This window comes from Camellia sinensis, unplaced genomic scaffold (genome assembly GCF_055761805.1).
Source record: "Camellia sinensis isolate YWXY unplaced genomic scaffold, ASM5576180v1 Unanchor10, whole genome shotgun sequence".
NCBI lineage: Eukaryota > Viridiplantae > Streptophyta > Magnoliopsida > Ericales > Theaceae > Camellia > Camellia sinensis.
In genome coordinates, this window is record NW_028128988.1 from 3,602,233 (window position 1) to 3,625,403 (window position 23,171).

The 23,171-nt window shown below is 34.8% G+C and overlaps 1 protein-coding gene across 1 annotated transcript; it reads left to right on the forward strand.

Moving 5' to 3' along the window:
* Nucleotides 1–4,798: 4,798 nt before the first annotated feature.
* Nucleotides 4,799–19,732, forward strand: LOC114273256 (nuclear pore complex protein NUP43-like). Its single transcript, XM_082911170.1, has 4 exons — nt 4,799–5,461; nt 17,537–17,606; nt 18,817–19,048; nt 19,517–19,732. The coding sequence occupies exons 1-4, from the start codon at nt 5,370–5,372 to the stop codon at nt 19,576–19,578; spliced, it is 456 nt and encodes a 151-aa protein (XP_082767296.1). The 5' UTR covers nt 4,799–5,369; the 3' UTR covers nt 19,579–19,732.
* The last annotated feature ends 3,439 nt before the right edge of the window (nt 19,733–23,171 follow it).

Here is a 23,171-nt window from a genome sequence, read left to right on the forward strand (position 1 = left end):
CAAACTCAACTCTTTAATCAAATTTAAATTTGATGAAAATGGTGTTCCAACTGTTTCACTAAATTGGTATTAAATCAATGGAGTTCTACTTTTTCGTCAAATCAAAAGAACGTTTAATCTGTCATCAAATCTCGCAGGTGGCCATTGGTAGATGACCGGCCGGTCAACCGGTGGACGACTGACCGAATAACTGGGTAGACGTCCGAATTGAAAATTTTTTGAAGAAAAGTTATATTTAGCCAGACGACCACCCAAAAATCCTCCTGGTCGACCGATTATTTGATAAAAATTAAAAATTTAGCGTTGAACCCAAATTTTTACTCAAATTTGATGAAAAAAGAGAGAGTAAACCTTGTAGATGCTCTTACACTACTATCAATCACACATCTTCAAGATATTTTACAAATAGGGTTAACATACGTTCTAAGGTAGTTTCTGTTGTTAATTTTTCTTTATCACTTTCTCTCAGGCTGTCATATCAACTCGTTACTATATCCGTGAAATTATGTTCAACATAATTTAGAAAACTTTGAACTCTAGCTGCTGCTATAGATATTTAGTACATGGCGTATACCTCTCTTCCATTGTTTTATCACCTCACTTGTGTTTGTAGTACAATCAATATCTAATAAATATCATATATTACTTATTGGTTTTAATGGTACTTCTCTTACAAATACTTCCTTTCTAGGGATAAATTTTCCATAATTGGATACTCCCCTAGCAAATGATCCTCTATTTAAATAACTATAGTTTCTCATTCTTTTTCTATAGTCATAATTTCTAGTGTTATCTTCCAATTGATGCCAGGTAAAGTTTCTAAAATCTGGATGATTTGGATTAGATGGGGCAGACGAGCTACTTCTTTCTTGTTTTACAACTACCATATCAATATCATTAACGTTATTAGTCTCTTCGAACCCTTCGAAGGTATTATCTTCTTTTTCTTTTCCTATGCCTTTGAAGTTTTGTAGGACATTATTTTTTTTTTTCTGCATAACTATTTCTCATTGTTTGTTCTAAATCTTCAGGGAGAATGTATTTCATTTCTCCCAAATTGATTAATCCTAATTGTTTATATATATCTTCTTCTAATTCTGTTCTCTCATTATTTATTTTTTCTATTATTTCTTCATCTATCATATCAAATTGTTCAGCTATTTCTAATATTATTTTGTACTTTATTTCATTATCATTTTCCTTTTCAGCCATTTCTTCTAACTATTTTAGGCTATAGTTACTTAACTCCATTATCTTTTTGGTTTGCAGGTGAAACTAGTTCAAATGGTTCTTCTGGATTATTTCATTTATATGGATAGGGATATAGATCTAATTCTTTTTATTTTCCTTCAAAAATGGCTACTTGTTTCTAGATCTTGTGTAAAATGTCTAATTTTGTTTATTATTTTTAATTGATTAGTTCTAAAAATTTTGTTAATTTTTTAATAGCCTAATTAATGTATTATTTTGTTCTATTATTATTTGTAAAGAAGTATTATTATTTAAATTATCATATTCTACTTTTTAACTATATTTAATACTCATGCAAATATTATTGGCAAGGTAGAGAAACCGAGCTCTGATACCAATTTCAATTGAGGGTTTGCAGATCTAATTTAATATTAACTCTTGTAAAATCTTTCGTTGGTAATTTACACTGGCCTTTTCTAAGGAATTTGTTTCCTTAATGCTATCAATTCTCTGACTATAATTTATTACAATTTGTTCTGAAATAATAGCCAAAAGAAAATTTAATCAATTTAATTCACTTTCTAATTCAAAAATATAATCTAAACTATATTTTATTTTAGCTCTAAATTCTGTAATTAAACGCATATAAATATTAATTCTAAATTTATACAAAAATATAATTTTTTTTATAACTATTTATAATTTTTTGTAATTTTTCCAGATTTTGAGGTCAATTTATAATTTAGTGAGAATTATTGGTAATCCGACTTGCTGATTTAGGTTGGGTTAGGCATACTTTCAAACAGTTAAAAAGTCAAAAAATCATTATACTATTTAAATCATATCATCTTATTTAAATCATATCATCTCTTTACTATATTACTTCAAATCCAATCTATATTTTATAAAAAAATCACAAATTACACTTAGCCTCCGTTTGGGAAGTGGGTTGGCTTTTTGGCTTTTTAACTTTTTTGACTATTTTAGCTTGGGGCTAAAAAGCCTGGTTTGGTAAGGGCTTTTTGGCTTTTTGGTGAGGTGTCTTTATGATAAATTACCAAACTGCCCTTGACACATGATTCTCATGGCAACTCACACACAAATGGTCCTCCACGTCAGCACCACGTACAGGACCGAAATTGTTTGAATTCTTTTTTTTTTTTTTTGGGTTTGGATTTGGCGTAGTTTCCTTTAAAAAAAATTTTATTTTTTTATTTTGGGTTTGGATTTGGCGTGTTTTGCTTAATTTTTTTTGGTATTTTTTATTTTGGGTTTGGATTTCGTGTATTTTACTTAAATTTTTTTTTTATTTTGGGTTTGGATTTGACGTATTTTTTTATCTTTTTTATTTTTATTGGTAGACAATAACTATTTTTTATTTTTCAAAAATGAGTTTTCATGTGTTTTATTTATTTTTAAATTACGTCGCGAATGGTAATTTATGTTTTTATGTTTTTTTTAAATAATAAATTATTTTTAAAATAATAAAACTCAATTAATAAATTATTTTTAAAATAATAAAACTCAATTAATACATTATTTTTAAAATAATAAAACTCAATTAATAAATTATTTTTAAATCGTAAAAAATTAAATCGTAAAAATTTTATTTATTTGTAAATTACATGGCAAATGGTAATTTCTGCTTTTTTTTTTCTTTTTTATCTTTTTTGATGAGGCGTATTTTTGTCGTTCTTTTTTTTTTTTGAATTTATGTTTGGAAAAATTACCCATAAATCCTAGTTTCTGAAAAGTCGAACCATTTAGTTCTAAAAGTTTTCTTATGCTCCATTTAGTCCCATTTATACATCATCATGATGTTTATGATGTAAATGAATCTGATGTTTCATTCTATAATTTCAAAATTTATTGAAATCTGATGAACATTAGATGTTTGAAATCTAATGTTTGAAACATTCATCCTATAATTTCAAACATTATTGAAATCTGATGAACATTAGATGTTTGAAATCTAATGTTTGAAACATTGTAATGGGACCTTTCAGTGTATAAGAAAACTTTTAGGACTAAACAGTGTATAAGTTATTAATTTTGAATTTATTGGTGCATCCCCCTTTATGTTTTTGTAATTTTTTAAATATTTTTTAATGAGGCGTATTTTTTTTAAATAATTTATGCATTTTATTTTTTTTTTTTTTTTTTTTGCAAATGGTTTTTTCATGTGTTTTTTATTTTTATTTTTATTTTTTTTTCATTTTCTGTGAAATGATAAAAAGTGAGGTTTTATTTTATTGTCTTGTGTATTTTAAATAATTTAATTTTAATTTAATTTTAATTTTAATTTTAATTTTAATTTTAATTTTAATTTTATTTTAAATATTTAAATAATGTAAATAATTTAACAAGCAAAAATTTAAAATAAATATTCAAAAAATTTAAATCGTAAAAATTTAAAGAATTTAAATATTCAAAAAATTATTTCAACAAAAAAAATTAAATAATTTAAATATTCAAAAAATTTAAATAATTTAAAATGCTAATATTTTAAATTTAAAAACAACTCTACACTCAAATCGTAACCAAACACATAAAATAAAACTCAATTAATAAATTATTTTTAAAATTCATAACCAAACACATAACTCGAAACTCTATACTACTTTCAAAACTCTACACTCAAATCATAACAAAATACATAACAAAAAAATTAAAATATTTTAAAAATATTTTTATAAAATAGAGTTTGAATTTATTTTTATAAAATATTTTAACAAAAAACAAAAAAAATGTTTTTAATTTTTTTTTTCAACTTTCTTTGTTTTTTCTGGGAAAAGATGTTTTTTGGAAAAAGGTTTTTTTTTTTTTTTACTTTGAATATTTCTGACGCTGAGGCTAAATTAGCCCCTCTTTCATGTGGGGGTAGTTTCGTAAATTTACTTGTGAAATGGTTGTTGCCAAGCTCCTGCCATGCTTTTGTCTCCATGTGGTTGAATTAGCTACTTTTATTGACTAATTTAGTCTCAAATTGCCTTTCCAAACACAGGCTTATTTAGAACCTTCTAAACAACTTGAGAACTATTGGTAATGGGACATGATGAGTTGGCTTTGGTTTGAAGAGATGGTTATCGGGCAGGTTTGGGTTAAGGGATTTCAGGCAGTGAGAAATTTTCATTTCAGAAATCTTTTAAATTTTGTTAAATTCATATTTACGTTTCGTTTGATATGGGAGTTGATTTTTTAATTAATTTAAATTTTTATTTGAATTAAATTATATAAATATATTATTTTATATAAGTACATTTATTTGAATCATATCAATTAACATATCTTTTCTTACTTATTTAGAATATTTCAAACCAATCCTTAATTTGGGATTAAAAAAGTTCGTTTGAGTTTGTTTTCTTAACTTTTATAAGAGATAAAGTAAAATGATTATAATTTAAATGTGATATTTTATTTTATTAATTTTTAAATTTATTTTATTTTTTAATAACTAATTTAGCCCCAAATCTCAGAAAAAAAAAAAAAAAACCCTTAGTTACCAAACGAGGCGTTAAATTTGAACATCATAATGAATTATCCCAGACCAAAACCTTCCATTACCCTACTATCACTCACACATGTCTCACTTTCACATACAGTTCACCACTGTCCAAAAACCTTACAAAACCCTAGCCATGGCGGTGAACGGGACACCAGAGACCCTCTAAGTTCACAGACTCCCACTCTCCAAATACATCGATGCCCTCCGCTGGCTTCCACCTCTCTCCGCCTTTGATCGCTTCGTCGTCCTCGCCGTATTCGACTCCGATTCCAACTCCTCCGCCATCGAAATCCACTCCCTAACCCGATCAAACCCCTCAAATCTAACTCTCCAATCCTCATGGTCCTCACCCTCAAGAATTTCCTTCCTCAAAGCCTCTCAAACCCTCCACAAACCCCTCATCGCCATATTCACCTTCTCCGGCTCGCTCCACGTCCTGCTCGCTGACCCGGTCGATACGTTGATCAAATTGGACGTTTCGGTGCCTGGGAAGACATTGCACGTTGGACCCATTTCGTGTATTGATGTGCAGGAAAATGGGTCTGAGTGTGTTAGTGTTGGGGAAGATGGGAGGGTGAATTTGGTGAGTGTTGGTAATTCGAATTTGAGTCACCGCCGGTTTTTTGATAGCTATGGGTTGGTGTCATACACAGCGGCGAAGTGGGCGTCGCCAATGGAGTTTGCCACGGGTGGATTGGGGTTTAGTCTTCAGTGGTGGGATCAGAGAAAGCCTGGAGGACCAGCTTCTCAGTTCAAGGGTAATTGGTAAGCAAATACCAATTTATTTTTTTTTCCATTTTGTACAATTATTGTATAGAAATTTCATTTTAAACATTGTAGTTTCATCCAAAAATTTGGATAGAAGTAGTGGCAAGTGTTGGAAATGGTAGAAAAATTCTGAGTAAAATAAGAATTTTTTCTCAAGTTTGGTCTATTTTTTAGGTGGGCCCTGAGTGTCGATTTACTTGGGTCAAAGTGGTAACGCGTTCTATGCCACGTTGTGATTCACGTGGTATATTTGGTTGCTCAAAATCATTACCGAGTGAATGGGAAATTGAAGCCAAAGTGTGCTCCATGGAAATGGAGTTTTGGTGGAAATTCCTTAAGGTTGTAAATTGGCTTGTCCCACATTGATTTGGTGGGAAGTTTTGAAAGGGTTTATAAAGCTTGGGTTAGATACTTGGGGTGTGCCCCAAGGGGTACCCAAGTGTTTTAGAGGGAGAGGTTATGGGCAAAATGGGCTAGACCCATTGGACCCAAAAATCACCACACACGCGCGCGCCGCCGCCGCTGTCCGTTCGGTCAGGCTGGGCTTGGGCGCGGGTGTGTGGTTGGGCTTGTTCGGCCCAATACTAATCTTTTTGGGCCAAAAACATTTAAAAATTTAATTTTATTTTTGGTAAAATAAAATCCATAATTCAAATTAAACTGATTTGGATTTTCTGTACATCCAAACAGAGCCCTTCAAAAATCACCACACGCGCGCGCGCGCCGCCGCCGCCGTCCGTCCGTCCGTCCGGTCGGGCGAACTGGGCTGGACTTGGGCGCGGGTGCGTGGTGTGTGGTTGGGTTGGGCTTGTTCGGCCCAATACTAATCTTTTTGGGCCAAAAACATTTGAATTTAATTTTATTTTTGATAAAATAAAATCCATAATTCAAATTAAACTGATTTGGATTTTCTGTACATCCAAACAGAGCCCTTCCCGTTTTCAAACAGAAATAAACTAGTTTGGAATTAGTGCACACCCAAACAGAGTCCTTCCCGTTTTTTGCCATCTGTTTGAATTATTAACAGATTCAAATCTGTTTGAATTCAAAACCAACAGGTTTCATACCTGTTCAATTTAAAACCAAGAGCCACCTTTACATCTATAAATAGGATCACCCTCATTTGATGTTATTATTTCAGAAATTTCGTATTTCACCTCTGCTTATTCTATTCTTCATTTTGTTGCATTTTATTTCTGAAAGAAAGAGTGTAAACACTTAGTGTGTTCGTAAGGCAAACAATTTGTAGTGCTGCTATTGTTTGTGGTAGATCATTTCATCCTGGGAGATAGACGTCCAAATTCTGAAAGCACCGTAGAGAGGACGAATCTGTCTTAAGGACACAGTGTCAAACACTGGACTTGATCAGAAAATAATTCGAAGAAATTAAATCAAGTAAGTTATTTAATTTATTTTCAGTGTTGTTTTTATTTATTAAATCAGATTTAAATTTTGTTTTTGTAACAAATAAAATATGTTATTTATTTATTTATTTATTATTTCGAGTTTGATTTTTGTAATCAAACAAAGTCTCTCCTTTTCTTTATATCTTTATATTCTAATTGTTGTTGTGTACACAATAGAATTAAATCTTTTAAATACAGTGAAGATTGTCCAACAATCTTAAGACAGATTCCTTTTTGGTATCTTCATTGTATTTAATTTTCTGTGTTTTCAAACTAATATTCTGGTTGGAAAAACAAATAGTGATTTATGCTATTTGACAGATAGTAGTAATATACTGTCTCTTTTCTTTGACAACTAGTAGTAATATACTGGTGTCATTAACAATTGCAGAATATTATTTGGTGTTACAGAAAATTATTTTGGTATTTTATTTTTCTAGTTTTAGCAACAAGGAAAATAAAATTATATTATTTTCTAGTTTTAGTAACAAAGAAAATAAAATTATTTTGTGTTTTAATTTATTTTCTGATTTTGGTAACTAGAAAATTATTTTGCGTCTGTTCTGATTTTTGTAATCAGATAGTTTTGTGGTATTTTATTTTCTAGTTTCAGTAACAAGGAAAAATAAAATTACAGTATTTTCTAGTTTTAGTAACAAGGAAAATAAAATGATTTTGTGTTATAATTTATTTTCTGGTTTAACTAACTAGAAAATTAATTTGTGGTTTGGTTTACTGATTTTTGTAATCAGATATTATTTCGGTATTTTATTTTACTAGTTTTAGTAACAAGGAAAATAAAATTATTTTGTATTGTAATTTATTTTCTGATTTTAGTAATTAGAAAATTAATTTTGTTAATCAATCATGTAACTTTGTGATTCGGTCACAATCTGTTAATTTTGTAAGTAACTTATGGTTTCGTTTGGTAGACCACTTATTTTTGAACCCTTTGTGAAAATGTGTTAATTATTTTGACTTTATCATAGTTCATCGTGAGTATACATGGAAGAATTTGTTTCTAGAGTAAAATATTAGTTTTACAAACTAATTTTATTTTTATTACAATGTGGATTCATAGTCTTGAATTGTTTCTGCACTTGAGTCGAAAAATATATATATATATATATATATATATATATTCACAAGAACATTTTATTGCATATTTAATTTGTTTATTTATGTACAAATCAAACTTATTAAATGAATGTATGTTTTGTCATTTTGAAGTTTAAAGTTTAAATGCGTTGGATTTTATTTATGAGTTGAGAATCCTTTAATTTCATGATGCAAGTGATGGGATCATGCATGATTAATTTATTTTGTTTTAAAATTCATTGATTTATATTAGAAGTGATAGGGGCGGTGAATATGATGCACCTTTAAATATATTTTGTGCACAACATGACATCATTCACCAAACTACAGCCCCTTATTCTCCACAGCAAAATGGAATTGCTGAAAAGAAGAATAGAACCCTAAAAGAAATGATGAATGCCATGTTACTAAGTTCAGGCTTACCACATAACTTGTGGGGGGGAAGCAATATTGTCTGCTAATTATGTTCTTAATAGAATACCCCACAAGAAAACCAAAAGCATTCCTTATGAATTGGGGAAAGGTCGACCACCTTCTTACAAATACTTAAAAGTGTGGGGGTGTTTGGCAAAAGTTGAAGTTCCTGTTCTTAAAAAGACTAAGATTGAACCAAAAATAGTAGACTGTGTGTTTATTGGTTATGCTCAGAATAGTAGTGCATATTGGTTTCTGACTTATAAATCAGAAATACCTTATATAAATGTGAACACTATTATAGAGTCAAGGAATGCTGTGGTTTTTGAACATGTCTTTCCTTACAAGAAATGATAGGAATTAAGTTCACAGAAAAGAACTTATGATTGTACACAAAGTCAAGAGACTAATGACAATCAAACACAAGAGACTAGTAATAGTCTCGACCAACAGGATTTAACTGATGATGAACCAAGACGAAGTAAGAGAGCGAGAACTTCAAAATCCTTTGGTCCAGATTTTATGACATACTTGTTAGAAAATGAACCTCAAAGCTTTAAGGCAGCAATGACAAGTCCTGAAGCACCTTTGTAGAAAGAGGCTGTTAATAATGAAATTGAATCCATTATGCAAAGTCATACTTGGGAATTGGTGGATCTTCCACCAGGTTCTAAACCTCTTGGATATAAATGGATATTCAAGAGAAAAATGAAAGCAGATGGTTCAATTGACAAGTATAAAGCAAGACTTGTAGTTAAAGGTTATAGACAAAAGGAAGGTCTGGATTATTTTGACACATATTCCCCTGTGACAAGAATAACATCCATTCGCATGCTTATTGCTATAGCAGCGTTGTTTAATTTAGAAATACATCAAATGGATGTTAAGACAGCTTTCTTAAACGGTGATCTAAATGAATAGATCTATATGGAACAACCCGAAGGGTTTGCTGTATCAGGGCAAGAAAAGAAAGTTTGTCGACTTGTAAAATCCCTTTATGGATTAAAACAAGCACCTAAGTAATGGCATGAAAAATTTGATCATGCAATGCTTACTAATGGGTTTAAGATAAACGAATGTGACAAATGCGTCTATGTTAAAAACACTGACCAAGGATATGTCATAGTTTGTCTTTATGTGGATGACATGCTTATCATTGGAAGCAGTCAAAACATGATCAAATCAACTAAGCAGATGCTTAACAAAAGATTTGATATGAAAGATATGGGGGTCGCAGATGTAATATTAGGAATGAAAATTACTAAAACATCTGACGGATATGCATTATCTCAATCTCATTATATTGAGAAAATCCTTGATAAATTTATCAAGGATGATTTGAATTTAGCTAGAACACCTGTAGACATCAGTCTTTATTTATCGAAAAATAAAGGTGATGCAGTGTCTCAGTTAAAATACTCCCAAATCATTGGAAGCCTAATGTACCTAATGAATTGTACTCGTCCTGATATAGCTTATGCTATCAGTAAATTGAGTAGGTACACTAGTAACCCTGGAGAAGACCATTGGAAAGCGATCATTCGAGTTCTTAGATATCAAAGATTTACTCGTGATCATGGTTTGAACTTTACTCGATATCCAGCAGTACTCGAAGGTTATTGTGATGCCAATTGGATATCAGATACTAAAGATTCAAAATCCACTAGTGGATATGTCTTTACTCTAGGAGGCGCTGTTGTTTCTTGGAAGTCCACGAAACAAACTTGCATCGCACGATCCACAATGGAATCCAAGTTCATTGCTTTAGACAAAGCAGGTGAAGAAGCAAAATGGCTTCGTCACTTCTTAGAAGACATTCCAATGTGGCCAAAACCTATGCCAGCTATTTCCATTCATTGTGATAGTCAATCTGCAATAGGCAGGGCACAGAATCATATGTATAATGGTAAGTCACGACATATTCGTCGTCGACATAATACCGTAAGGCAATTGTTGTCAAACGGAATAATCTCAATAGATTATATAAGATCTAAAGAGAATATTGCGGATCCGTTAACAAAAGGTTTGACAAAAGAGCTAGTGTATAGTTCATCGAAGGGGATGGGATTAAAGCCTATTACATAAGAGTCGTAATAATGATAACCCTACTTATATGACAGGAGATCCCAAGAACTAAGTTCAAAGGGACAACTAAGTTATGTATGGCTCACCAGAAATCACCAAGGGATTAATAATTCCCTACCCATTCCTATGGTGAGAGTGATATCTGCAACATATATTGTATGCTGGGGTATAAGGTTAAGCTTTGCTTTTAATGATTACTTATATCTTGATTAAAGGCGTAAAATCAAGACGAGTATAAGGAGATACTCACAATAAGAATCACCTATATGAGTGTTGAACTGGGGCCGGTTCTATGAGAATGAAAAAGGCTACATTCTCTAGAAATACTCATGAAAACAAGGTGCGTTCAAGGCCAAAATGAACACAACAGTGAGAACCACAATGTGTCAGAAGATATTTTGTGTGAAATCTATTGTCTTGGCTTACACAAACGGCTGAACAATTCAATGCATCGCGTCCATTGGTTAGCCAGTAAGTCCGATAGGTTATCACTAGGGAAGGTTCAAGGCCGAAAACTACCTATCCTGATGCAAGATATTTTCGACTTATACTCTTTCATTAAGTCTGCATATTGTTGCATTTCCGTTGTCATCAAATTCCATTCATGTGGGGGATTGTTGGAAATGGTAGAAAAATTCTGGGTAAAACCAGAATTTTTTCTCAAGTTTAGTCTATTTTTTAGGTGGGCCCCGAGTGTCGATTTACTCAGGTCAAAGTGGTAACGCGTTCTATGCCGCGTTGTGATTCACGTGGTATATTTGGTTGCTCAAAACCATTACCGAGTGAATGGGAAGTTGAAGCCAAAGTGTGCTCCATGGAAATGGAGTTTTGGTGGAAATTCCTTAAGGTTGTAAATTGGCTTGTCCCACATTGATTTGGTGGGAAGTTTTGAAAGGGTTTATAAGGCTTGGGTTAGATACTTGGGGTGTGCCCCAAGGGGTACCCAAGTGTTTTAGAGGGAGAGGTTATGGGCAAAATGGGCTAGACCCATTGGACCCAAAAATCACCCCGCGCGCGCGGCCGCCGCCGTCCGTCCGTCCGGGCGGGCGGGCTGGGCTGGGCCTGGGCTTGGGTGCGTGGTGTGTGGTTGGGTTGGGCTTGTTCGGCCCAATACTATTCTTTTTGGGCCAAAAACATTTGAATTTAATTTTATTTTTGGTAAAATAAAATCCATAATTCAAATTAAATTGATTTGGATTTTCTGTACATCCAAACAGAGCCCTTCCCGTTTTCAAACAGAAATAAACTAGTTTGGAATTAGTGCACACCCAAACAGGGCCCTTCCCGTTTTTTGCCATCTGTTTGAATTATTAACAGATTCAAATCTGTTTGAATTCAAAACCAACAGGTTTCATACCTGTTCAATTTAAAACCAAGAGCCACCTTTACATCTATAAATAGGATCACCCTCATTTGATGTTATTATTTCAGAAATTTCGTATTTCACCTCTGCTTATTCTATTCTTCATTTTGTTGCATTTTATTTCTGAAAGAAAGAGTGTAAACACTTAGTGTGTTCGTAAGGCAAACAATTTGTAGTGCTGCTATTGTTTGTGGTAGCTCATTTCATCCTGGGAGATAGACGTCCAAATTCTGAAAGCACCGTGGAGAGGACGAATCTGTCTTAAGGACACAAAGTCAAACACTGGACTTGATCAGAAAATAATTCGAAGAAATTAAATCAAGTAAGTTATTTAATTTATTTTCAGTGTTGTTTTTATTTATTAAATCAGATTTAAATTTTGTTTTTGTAACAAAATAAAATCTGTTATTTATTTATTTATTTATTATTTCGAGTTTGATTTTTGTAATCAAACAAATTCTCTCCTTTTCTTTATTTCTTTATATTCTAATTGTTGTTGTGTACACAATAGAATTAAATCTTTTAAATACAGTGAAGATTGTCCAACAGCAAGTATGTCCGTGACTAACTCATTTTCAATGTAACGCCCTCAAAATAATAACATTAAACCCATTCACAAAGACATGCATTGATATATAAAAACTCCACATCCTTCTATTTCTCAGAGTTCCATTACAAAAAGTATTACATGTTAACGACAAAAGCAAATGCCCTAAAGGCTTACAGCTTTCCAAGTTAACACTTGGTTACAATAAAAGAGTACTAACTCATTTACACATTTAGCCCTTGGCTTGAATTTACATGTAATACATCAAAAGGGAAATAAAACAACAAAAGCCCGCCTGCCTCTAGCCTCCCAAGCTACGTCCTTGGAGGTGGCATGCTACCTGTACCTGAAAATGATATTCCCATATAGGGTGAGCCACAGCCCAGTAGAAATACACTAAACCACATATGAACAATGACTAAAAGATTAGCAGTTGATAGATGGCCAACACTGATACTTTCTCTTATCACACTTTACAGTTTTAGGACATATGAGTCCATATTACAATTCATTTTCCATTCCTTTCAATTCTCAATTTATAACCATGGCTCAGAACCTGGCCATACAACTCATATGAGACAATGACTCATATCAAGCACTTCCTCATTTCCATATAGATAAGCATACTAGCTATATCACATACCAACAGATAAGCAAACAAGCTATATCATACACCAACAGATAAGCATACAAGCTATATCATCACTTCCATAGATATGCATATGAGCACTATCACACTTCCAATGACAAGCATATGAGCTCTGTCAACACATTACTAGATAAGCATATGAGCTCTATCTACGGAATCCATCCCCTATCTCCTCCCAACAACATCCGGTTTAGAGGTCCATCCCATATCTTCCCCTAAACCGTGGAGTACATCCCCTATCTCCTCCAACACAACACAATGCATATAAACAATAATTATACACATCATCACACAACACATAAGTTTAACGTGTTCTTTCAATCATCATACTCAATGACTCATTCCAGTGATTAGTTTCCGTTTACCTAATCATCATGCATTGTCTACAACAATCACGACTATCCTCCACCGATAGCCCAAAGCAGTTATTTCTAAACAGAAAATAAATGCACAAATGGATATTCAATCAACATTTCATTTCGGTGAGTGATAAATAATTCAACTACACCCTTTAACCCCATACATTTCCAATCTCAACATTCCTATTTCATAACCTCATTTCTCACGATTAATTAACCCAATTAATCAAACAATGTAATTAGGGCATTTTCCATAATTAACATTACAACCCTTAAGGTCCCATTTTCATCAATGATTCATCATTTATTCCATCTCTCCATGCCACACATGCATCTAGGTTTATTATAAATAAAACCCCAACTTTTGTCAAATTACACAAAAGCCCCAAACTTTCACAAAATTACCAAACCAACCCCAACATCTCAAAATACTAAAATTTAAAGACAAAATCCATAGAGAGGAGTAGGATATCCCTACCTCAAATCCAGAGTCCCAAGGGAGAAGATGACAAAACCCAACGTGCTCCAAATCCTGAAATTTTCAGATTAAAATGTAGCCCTTGACGATCAACAACTTTTTTGTAAAGGCCAAAGATGAGCAAATCACTCATACTAGATCAAAACCTAGAGAGAATGTAGAGTTCTAGAGTGAGAGGCTCAACAATGGTGTTTTTAGAAAAGTAGGAGAGAGAAGAGAAAGTGAAAAAGTGATTTGAAAAGTCAAAACACGGAGCTTTAACCCAGTCGCCCCGCTCGAGCGTCCAACTCCCCGCTCGAGCGTCACTCACAGACTCCCGCTCGAGCGTCCAAACTCCCACTCGAGCGCCGGATGCACTCTCTCAGCATCTCGACACAACAGGTCCCCGCTCGAGCGCTCGAATCCTCGCTCGAGCGTCACTCACAACCTCCCGCTCGAGCGGCCTATCCCAAGCTCGAGCGCCCAACACTGCACAGGAAATACTGGATGGGTGAAATTCCCGCTCGAGCGCCAAAATCCCCGCTCAAGCGGACAGGTCAAAATCTGGGCAACTAGTTTTGGTTTCTAAACTCAATCAACCTGTAACAAACCTGCCCAACACATCCTATAACTCAAATACAAAGTAAGAAAGGATGTAAACAAGATAATGATCAACTACCAACATCCACGGACACATGTCCGGATCACTTTACATCAAGGGTAAACCCGGGATCACTATATTCAACCTGAGATGCAAATTTGCAAACTTTCTCTTCAAAATGATCTCATGGAACTTGTTGATCTCCCTAGTTGAATAATAAGAAAATTCTATCTAAAATACGGATTCTAATTGGGTTCAGATGTGGCAAATGTTATTATACATGTCAATCTTATGGGCAAGGTCTGGACTTGATCATGGTTATTTGCCGCCCATATTTGAGTTGAAACAAGGACTCATCCAATGTCACAAGGGTACAATCTATCTGTAATAATACATGTACTTAATGTATGTGGGTGTGTTTTGTGTACATGATGTACAGTGAATGCTTCAAAGTATGGAGTTGGGATTAGAAATATGCTTCAAAGTGTCCTTTCCTAATCGTCGCTTTTTAAAATTTTTTAGCTTGCCATGTCCTAAACAAATGAAGAAGAAAGACAAGATCCCTAATCCCCGTTCCCATTTGGAGAGATTTAAAAAGAGACGGATGATTATTTATGTTGGCGGTCTTTCTTGCTTGTGATTCCCTGCAATTGCATGGTTCCCATTGATTGGTCTGGGTATTACTAAGCAGCTAGTTTTCAATTTTTTGTCCATTAAAATTTTTGTTTAAGGCCTACAATCCTTGTATGGAGCAATCTCCGTTGTGTTTTTTGTTCTTTTTCTCCTATTTATAAGTAAAACTAAATGGGTAAAAGATAGTATAAAATTAAGAATGTAGAGGAGTGAAAACATGAGATAGGGCTGGGGAATCTTCCCATTTTTTGAAAAGTACAGATAAATATTAAATTAAAAATTAGGAAGGAATGTTAATCTGAAATATATTTCAGTGAGAGTCCTGTGCAGATTGCATGGGTTGCTCTACTATTGTCTTTTATCTTTTACTAGTGAAAACTACAATTTAGGCTGAATTTTTCAAGTCCTGGTTCAATTTGGCTTTGGATTCTGGACATGTCATAAATTTATCATGCCTATTAGTTGCCTACCCCATACCGAAAATCTATGAAGCACGGATACAGACACGCGACACGACGTGGACACGGGGACACGCAAATTTTCAAAAAATAACGAACACGACACGTTAGGAACACGTTTAATATATATAATTAATTTTATTTATTATATGTCATAAAATTATAAAAAAAATTATTTAAAAATAATTAAAAAAATATAAAATAATACTATTAAAATTATAACAGAGACATTTTTTTTTACTTATCACAAAAAAAATTATAACAAAGGCACATAGAGAGAAAAGAAAATATAAAATGAAATTAGAAAAAAAAATAGAAGAAAGAGAGAGACTCCTACTCACTGACCGTATAAAAGAAAAAGAAAACGAAAAAAAAAAAAAGATTGAAGAAGATCAGAGACAATAAGAGAGAGAGAGGGAGAGAGGGAGAGGGAGCCACTGCGAGAGAGAGAGAGAGAGAGAGAGAGAGAGAGAGAGAGTGAGTGACTACGAGAGAGAGAGAGAGACAGCATCGGAGAAGAAGAAGATTGAAGATCGAAGAACGAAGAAGAAGAAGAACGAAGAAGAAGAAGTGAATGTGTACCTTAGATAATAGCTGACAAGCGACGACGACGAGCAATCAGGTATGCTATCTCTTTCTCTTCTGTTCTTATGTTCTTCCATTCTCTTCTCTCTCTTTCTACTCTGTTCTACCTCCATTTGGGGCACATATTGTTTTGTTTTTATTTTTTTACAAATTGACCCTGAACGTGTCCCCGAAGGTCTCCGAACGTGTCTGGAACGTGTCCGGCTGCAAAAAAAATAAAAACAATTGGGACACTCTTAGTTGTGTGTCGGACATGTGTCCACCACGTGTCCGTGTCCGACACTGGTATGGAGCCCTCGGAGAGGTGTCCGTGCTTCATAGCCAAAAATGAACCTTTATTTTGGGTACATCTTTGGGGAACACCCTTTCCAGTTCCAACACTTACTTTATATGACCATCATTCAACACTTGATCCAAATACCACAATTCAATAGCTAGTCATTATCATTTGTGGTATTTGGATAAAGTGTCGGATGATGGTTGTGTGAAGAAAGTGTTGGAGAGGATCCGAATCCCACCTTGACACACCTTAAAGGTGTGTAGTTACGTACTTTTATCAATATGAGGTGGGTTTAAGTGTGTGTTCTAGATAATGGTTGGAAATGTTTAGAGCTTATGTTGTTGGCTTTAAAGGGCGATCACTTGAGCTTTAGGTTAGTTCAATCTGGCTGTAAGTGTAACTTGCTGGCAAGTAATATTTGAGAGTACAAAGAGTTCCGTGATTTATATACTTGGAGGTTTCAGCTAATTTAGCAGTTGTCACCTATTGATCACATTTTCATGTCTGGTAGAGTTTTGGAGGCCAGGACACAAGGTTAAAGCCTCTAATTAGAGCATTTTAGTGAGATTTTCATTCATCCCCGTTTTTGAACATGGCTCGTTATGAGAATTATTTTGTTCTCCACTCAGGTTCTTTATTTGTTTATTTCTTTTTCATTTCAAACTTCTTTTTTTTTTTTTTTTTTGGAGCTATTATATTATTCATTTGAACTAAAATCAGTTGTTTTTTTGTGCTTTAATGTGTTAAGGGGACCTATTTTCCATATGTTCTGATAAAATTTGCTTCTTGTCAAATAAAGTTATGATTTTGGGAAAATAAACAAAAGAGAAAAGATGGATGGTGATACGCTTCACATGCAAGGATCATGAGGAGTTCATAATTTGTTGATAATTTGAACATGCCAATGTAGGAATTTCTTGAAGCTTAATATGTTCTTAAGTGGTATTAGTCATTTTCTTAGATGAGTTTCTATTATGCTTCTAAATTCAGTGTTTATTTTTGTTCTGTTTGCACTATCTTAACTGCATATTTTGACAGTTGGGTTCAACTCCGTCCATCTGAGTAGAAGCAGTTTTTTTTTTCATGGTTTGTTTTTGTTGTGATGAGATGTGATTCTTCATATTAATAATGTTGCAGGGCTCATGGAACTACTTCTGGGATTGTACACTCCATTGATATTCATCCATCAAGAAAACACACTTGTATTGTAAGATGCTACTTTCTCATTCTTCATTCCTCTCATAAAATATGTAGATTTAATGCACTAAGCTTAACTCATGGGCATAATGTAGTGTACATCAAGTAAGAATTAAAAACATCATAATGTAAATGCTAAGGCATTAGGACAGGGGTGTACTATTGGATTTTGTTTTAGCTGTCCCCATTGTTCTCTCTCTCTCTCTCTCTCTCTCTCTCTCTCTCTCTCTCTCTCTCCCTTCACTTAATATTTTTTTGGGGGAGCAAAATTACAGTATATTTGGAATATCCAGTGGCTGATAATATTTATGCTTCGTCTATAGTTTTCTTAGTTGCTAAAAGGTTCAGTAATGACTTGGTAAAGATAATAAAGATGATGATTTAGAATATAAACTAAAGCATATTGTTATTTGTGTTAGAAACAGATCTTATCAAAATGTATCACATTGTGGTATTATAAGGGGTTTGGGCAGCTATATAATTATATGGTTCATCTGATTGGCACACTGTAACGAAGTTTGTTGTTGTACTGCTGTTGCAGATGCATGCTGATATTCTGTCCTTGAGTCAACTGATTAGGTTTTTTTGAGATAAATAGGATCTCTAATTGTCTGCTGATTAAGTAGCCGAGATAGCTCTGGTTGTGTTTAGTTGCTTATTGATGTTCATCTTGATGATCATTGAGATTTATGTATTGGCGCAAATACTACCAACTCTGACTAAAATTGTTTCTATGGCATATATTTCTGTGTCCAAGGGTTTAGAATGATTCACATTCTTAAACTTAGCTTGTCAAAGTCTATGAATTTTGATTTCTCAACATTTGCTTCTTCTTTTTTTTTTTCCTTTTAATATTAAATAGACTAGACAAGAATTATGCTTATGAACATTCGAGAACCCCTACTTTACTGTTCAAAAAAAAAAAAAAAAAAAAAAACACATTCATTTAAGATGGTTATTTTTGTAAGCATCTGAACAAAATCATTCTACATGAATTTTATGCAAGCTGAATATTTTGACTGATCATGATAATATATTGGTTGACATGGTTAAATTTCATGCTGGGTGATGATTCAAAGGATTTTGTGATCACATTGAAACACTTCCACGTTTAATTATTGGATTACATGGTTATTTGGAAACCAAATAAGTTGTCTTTCTGTGTTCTGACTTGAGAAAAATTTCGAGATTGTTTATTTATTATGCTGGTTTACATGAAGGCAGGAGGCTCTTCTGGTACTGTATTTGCATGGGATCTTCGGTGGCAACAGCAGCCAATAGTTCTTTCTGGGGTTGCAGCAGGTGAGTTTCAGTCCCACTCATTATCTGAGAGTGAAATTTGGGAGGTCCAGTATGATAGCTATTCTTCAAACATTGGTAACATGTCAACATCACGGGTGTTACCTGTTATGATCTGCTCAGAAGATGGAATCCTTGCTGTTGTTGAACAAGGTATGAAGTTTGTTGACATATCTGGCTTTTTCCATTTGAGTGCGCTAGTGGAAAGGCTTAAGGTCATCTTATTTGCTAAGTGGCTGAATTCATATTTCTTGTTTTCTGTGGCAAAAAGATAGAGCTGGCACACTTAACCGGAAACCTTAAATCCATATAATTTCACCCATTTAAACTCTCGTCAAAATATATAAATAAATAGGTTATAAATGAGTTGTATACCTGTTGGGTTGATCTGGTTAGTTTGTCGGGTTAATTCGTTGATCAGATTAATTTTCCATACCTGTGTACCAAATTCAACCCAAATCACTTAAACCCGTTTATTACATGGTCAGGTTTTTTAAATGCATTATTCGTTTTGACCTATCCAAACCTTTTGCCTCCTTTACAAAAGGAATACCTGTTTCAGACAATCTGTAACCTCTCTTATTTGGTGGTTGATTTGTTGCACACTGTTCCTTTGCACAGGTGAGGAACCCATTGAACTCTTGGCTGAACCATGTGCTATCAACAGCTTTGACATTGACTGACAGAACCCCTCGGTGATGTGTTTTTTCTTCTCTCTTCCTCCTATACTCAGTTTATCTCAGAGACGTACGACATTTTGATCTTGGGGATAAATTACTTTGCTATGTCATATATCTGTGGAATTGCTAAGAATGACTGATGATTTCAATTGTTGCCATAACAGGATGTGATATGTAGTTTAGAGAGGAAGGCTATTGCCATCTTGATGAGGGCATAATTTCTGAAACTAAGATGAAGAATTTGGTAGCATAAATAGGATCTGTTCATTATCCTTTCAGTGTATCGTAAAAAGTGAAAAGTGATGATCTACTTGGGGCAAAGAGAAGCAGCATATCATGATTTTGGAAAGATGAACTGGGTAGCTTCAGTGTGTTCTAGTAACCAGCATATGCACCAAAAAATGTAAGGTTTATAGTTATGCTTCATCTTATCTAGTAGTACAGAATACAAATGGCTTTTTAACAGCACCAAACTGAATCCATGTTGGAAAAGTAATTGTTCTAATCTTGGGCCATCTGCTTTTGTTTTGAAAGGCAATGCTAACGAAACACTAAAGCCATGAACCCAAAAAAAGTTGCCATGAAAACTGTTCGGAGCACTAGTGCATGGCAGAGAGTGATTTATTGTATTGTGGGGTTCATGGCTTAGATGAATTTTAAACACACAATGATTGATTCTGGATAATATTTATGGGTTTGTAGCATTGTTGCGAACGAAATGCAAGCTGCAGTTGCAGCTAACTATGGCTTGGCCCAAGTTAATTGCTTTTAACTACATTAGTAAGGTTTATTTATTTATTGGGTGAATTATTGATAAATCCCATTTAGAAGTGTTTTAACCCAAGAAGTCCATGAAAGAATTTTTTAACACATTTAGTCCCATGTATGTATAGTCTTATTCCATAAAGTCATTTTTCTTGATTTACACTATTTTCTTGGACACTTATACCCTTATATTTAATTTTGACACCCTTATAAATATTTTTTGAATGGTTAGCAATTTTATGATGTGAACATTCATATTTTAAAATTCATATTGGTAGGAATGTAAAATTGGCACGTGGGTGGCACGAAAACCGCCCACGAGCCGGGGCGAGCCCGGCCCATTGACAATGTGAATATTCACATTGACATGTTAACATTCACATTGATAAGAGTATAAAATTGGCCCACAGCTCATGGGCGGCCAAAAGCCCGCCCGCCGCCCGGGGTGGGCCCTGCCCGTTGACAATGTGAATATTCACATTGACATGTTAACATTCACATTGATAGGAGTGTAAAATTAGCCCGCACCTCGTGGCTGCCCGAAACCCGCCCACAGCCCATGGACGGCCTGGGGCGGGCCCGGCCCGGCCTATTGACAATGTGAATATTCACATTGACATGTTAACAGTCACATTGATAAGAGTATAAAATTGGCCAGCGGCTTAGGGCGAGCCCGACCCAGCCCGTTGACAATGTGAATATTCAGATTGACATGTTAACATTCACATTGATAAGAGTGTAAAATTGGCTCGCAGCCCGAGGCGGGCTTGGCCCGACCCGTGACAATGTGAATATTCACATTGGCATGTTAACATTAACATTGATAGGAGTGTAAAATTTGTCCGCTGCCCGAAGCTTGCTTGCGACCCGGGGTAGGCCCGGCCCGGTCCGTTGACAATGTGAATATTCACATTGACATGTTAAAATGCACATTGATAGGAATGTAGAATTGGCCCACGGCCCGTGGGCTGCCCGAAGCCCGCCCACGGCCCGGGGCAGGCTCGTTTCGGTCCGGGCCCGAGCATGTCCGAGACCCTAAGTTAGGGCCTAGGTCATCACTTTGAAGCCCGCCCCAGCCCATCGGCCCGCTTAAGGCCCATTCAAGGCTCGGTCCGAGGCCCAACTCGCCTGAGGCGCAATGTATTTTTTTGTGAAAAATAACAAAATTTTGGTAGAAAAAATTAAAAAGAATTAAAAAAAACTGGCCAGGCCCGCCCAAGCCCAACCTAAGCTCGAGGCTAAGCCCAGGCCCACCGACCCAACCCGAGGCTCGATCCATCGACCCGTCCAAAGCCCGAATACCTTTGTGGCAGGGCTAGGGCCTGGGCCGAATTTTTTGGCCCGTGGGCCAGCCCAGGAAAGGCTCGTTTGGGCCCAGGCTCGAGCCTAGTCCGAGACCATAGGCTAGGGCCTAGGCCATCACTTTGAAGCCCAGCCCGGCCCATCAGCCTGGTTAAGGCCCATTCACGGCTCGGTCCGAGGCCCGACCCGCGCTGAGGCCTAATGTCTTTTTTTTGTAGAAAATAATAAAATTTTGGTAGAAAAAATTAAAAAAAATTAAAAAAAAATGGCCAGGCCCGCCCCGGATTGCCCACGGGTCGTGGGCGGGTTTCGGGCAGCCACGAGGCGCGGGCTAATTTTACACTCCTATCAATATGAATGTTAACATGTCAATGTGAATATTCACATTGTCAACGGGCCAGGCTGGGCCCGTCCCGGGCTGTGGGCGGGCTTTTGGCCGCCCATGGGCTGCGCGCCAATTTTATACTCTTATCAATGTGAATGTTAATATGTCAATGTGAATATTCACATTGTCAACGGGCCGGGCCGGGCCCGCCCCGGGCCGCCCATGGGCCGCAAGCGGGTTTCACGCCGCCACGGGACGCAGGCCAATTTTACACTCCTATTAATGTGAATGTTAACATGTCAACGTGAATATTCACATTGTCAATAGGCCGGGCCCGCCCCAGCCCGATTCAAATTTTTCCAGGCACCCACGAGGATCGACATGGGTCGGGCCCCTACACATTGACGATATGAACATTCACATTGATGGTGTGAACATTCACATTAGGGGTATTTTGGTAATTATGTTACTCATAGGACTTATTGAAACATAAAAAAATAATATGAACTAAATGGAACATAGGTAGATGAAAAGGGTATTTTGGTCTTCTTATATCAAATAGGACCTAATGGAATAGTCAAAAAGAATATGAATTGGATGGAATAAAACTCTTAGAAAGTGGATTTATCAAAAAAGTTCTCTTATTTATTTGATGTCATTTTCTTTTAAGTGCCTTTAGACTGGAAATGGGGAATGGATCAAATAAGATTTATTTACTTATTTTACTGAAGACAAATATTTTATTTTTTGATTTTTTTGTTGTCTCTTTGGGTGGAAGTTTTACAATAACTCTTCCTTTTAAGAGAAAATCGAGACTGTTTTATCAACAATAATGTTAGATTTACCACATTTTTGTATTATATAAGTTTTTAGTTTTTTCAACACAATATTGGCAATAAATTCCATAACTAACGTATATTTGTAATGTAATATCATGTATACAAGTCTGATGTACTATTAATAATTAGATTAATATTACATATGGAATAAGAATGTAGTATCCTTCATCAACGTTGTGTATTTGTGTATTTTTTTTTTTTTTTTTTGATTAGTAAGATCTCCCTTGGAGGAAACTTGTTATTTTAAAAAAAAATAATAATAATAATGAAAAGTTGAGTATAATTTTAAGTGTTAAGATTTGTTAATGTAGAAAGTGAATGAACACCATCATAGAAATATTGAAGTATATTAGAATTTTGTTTTT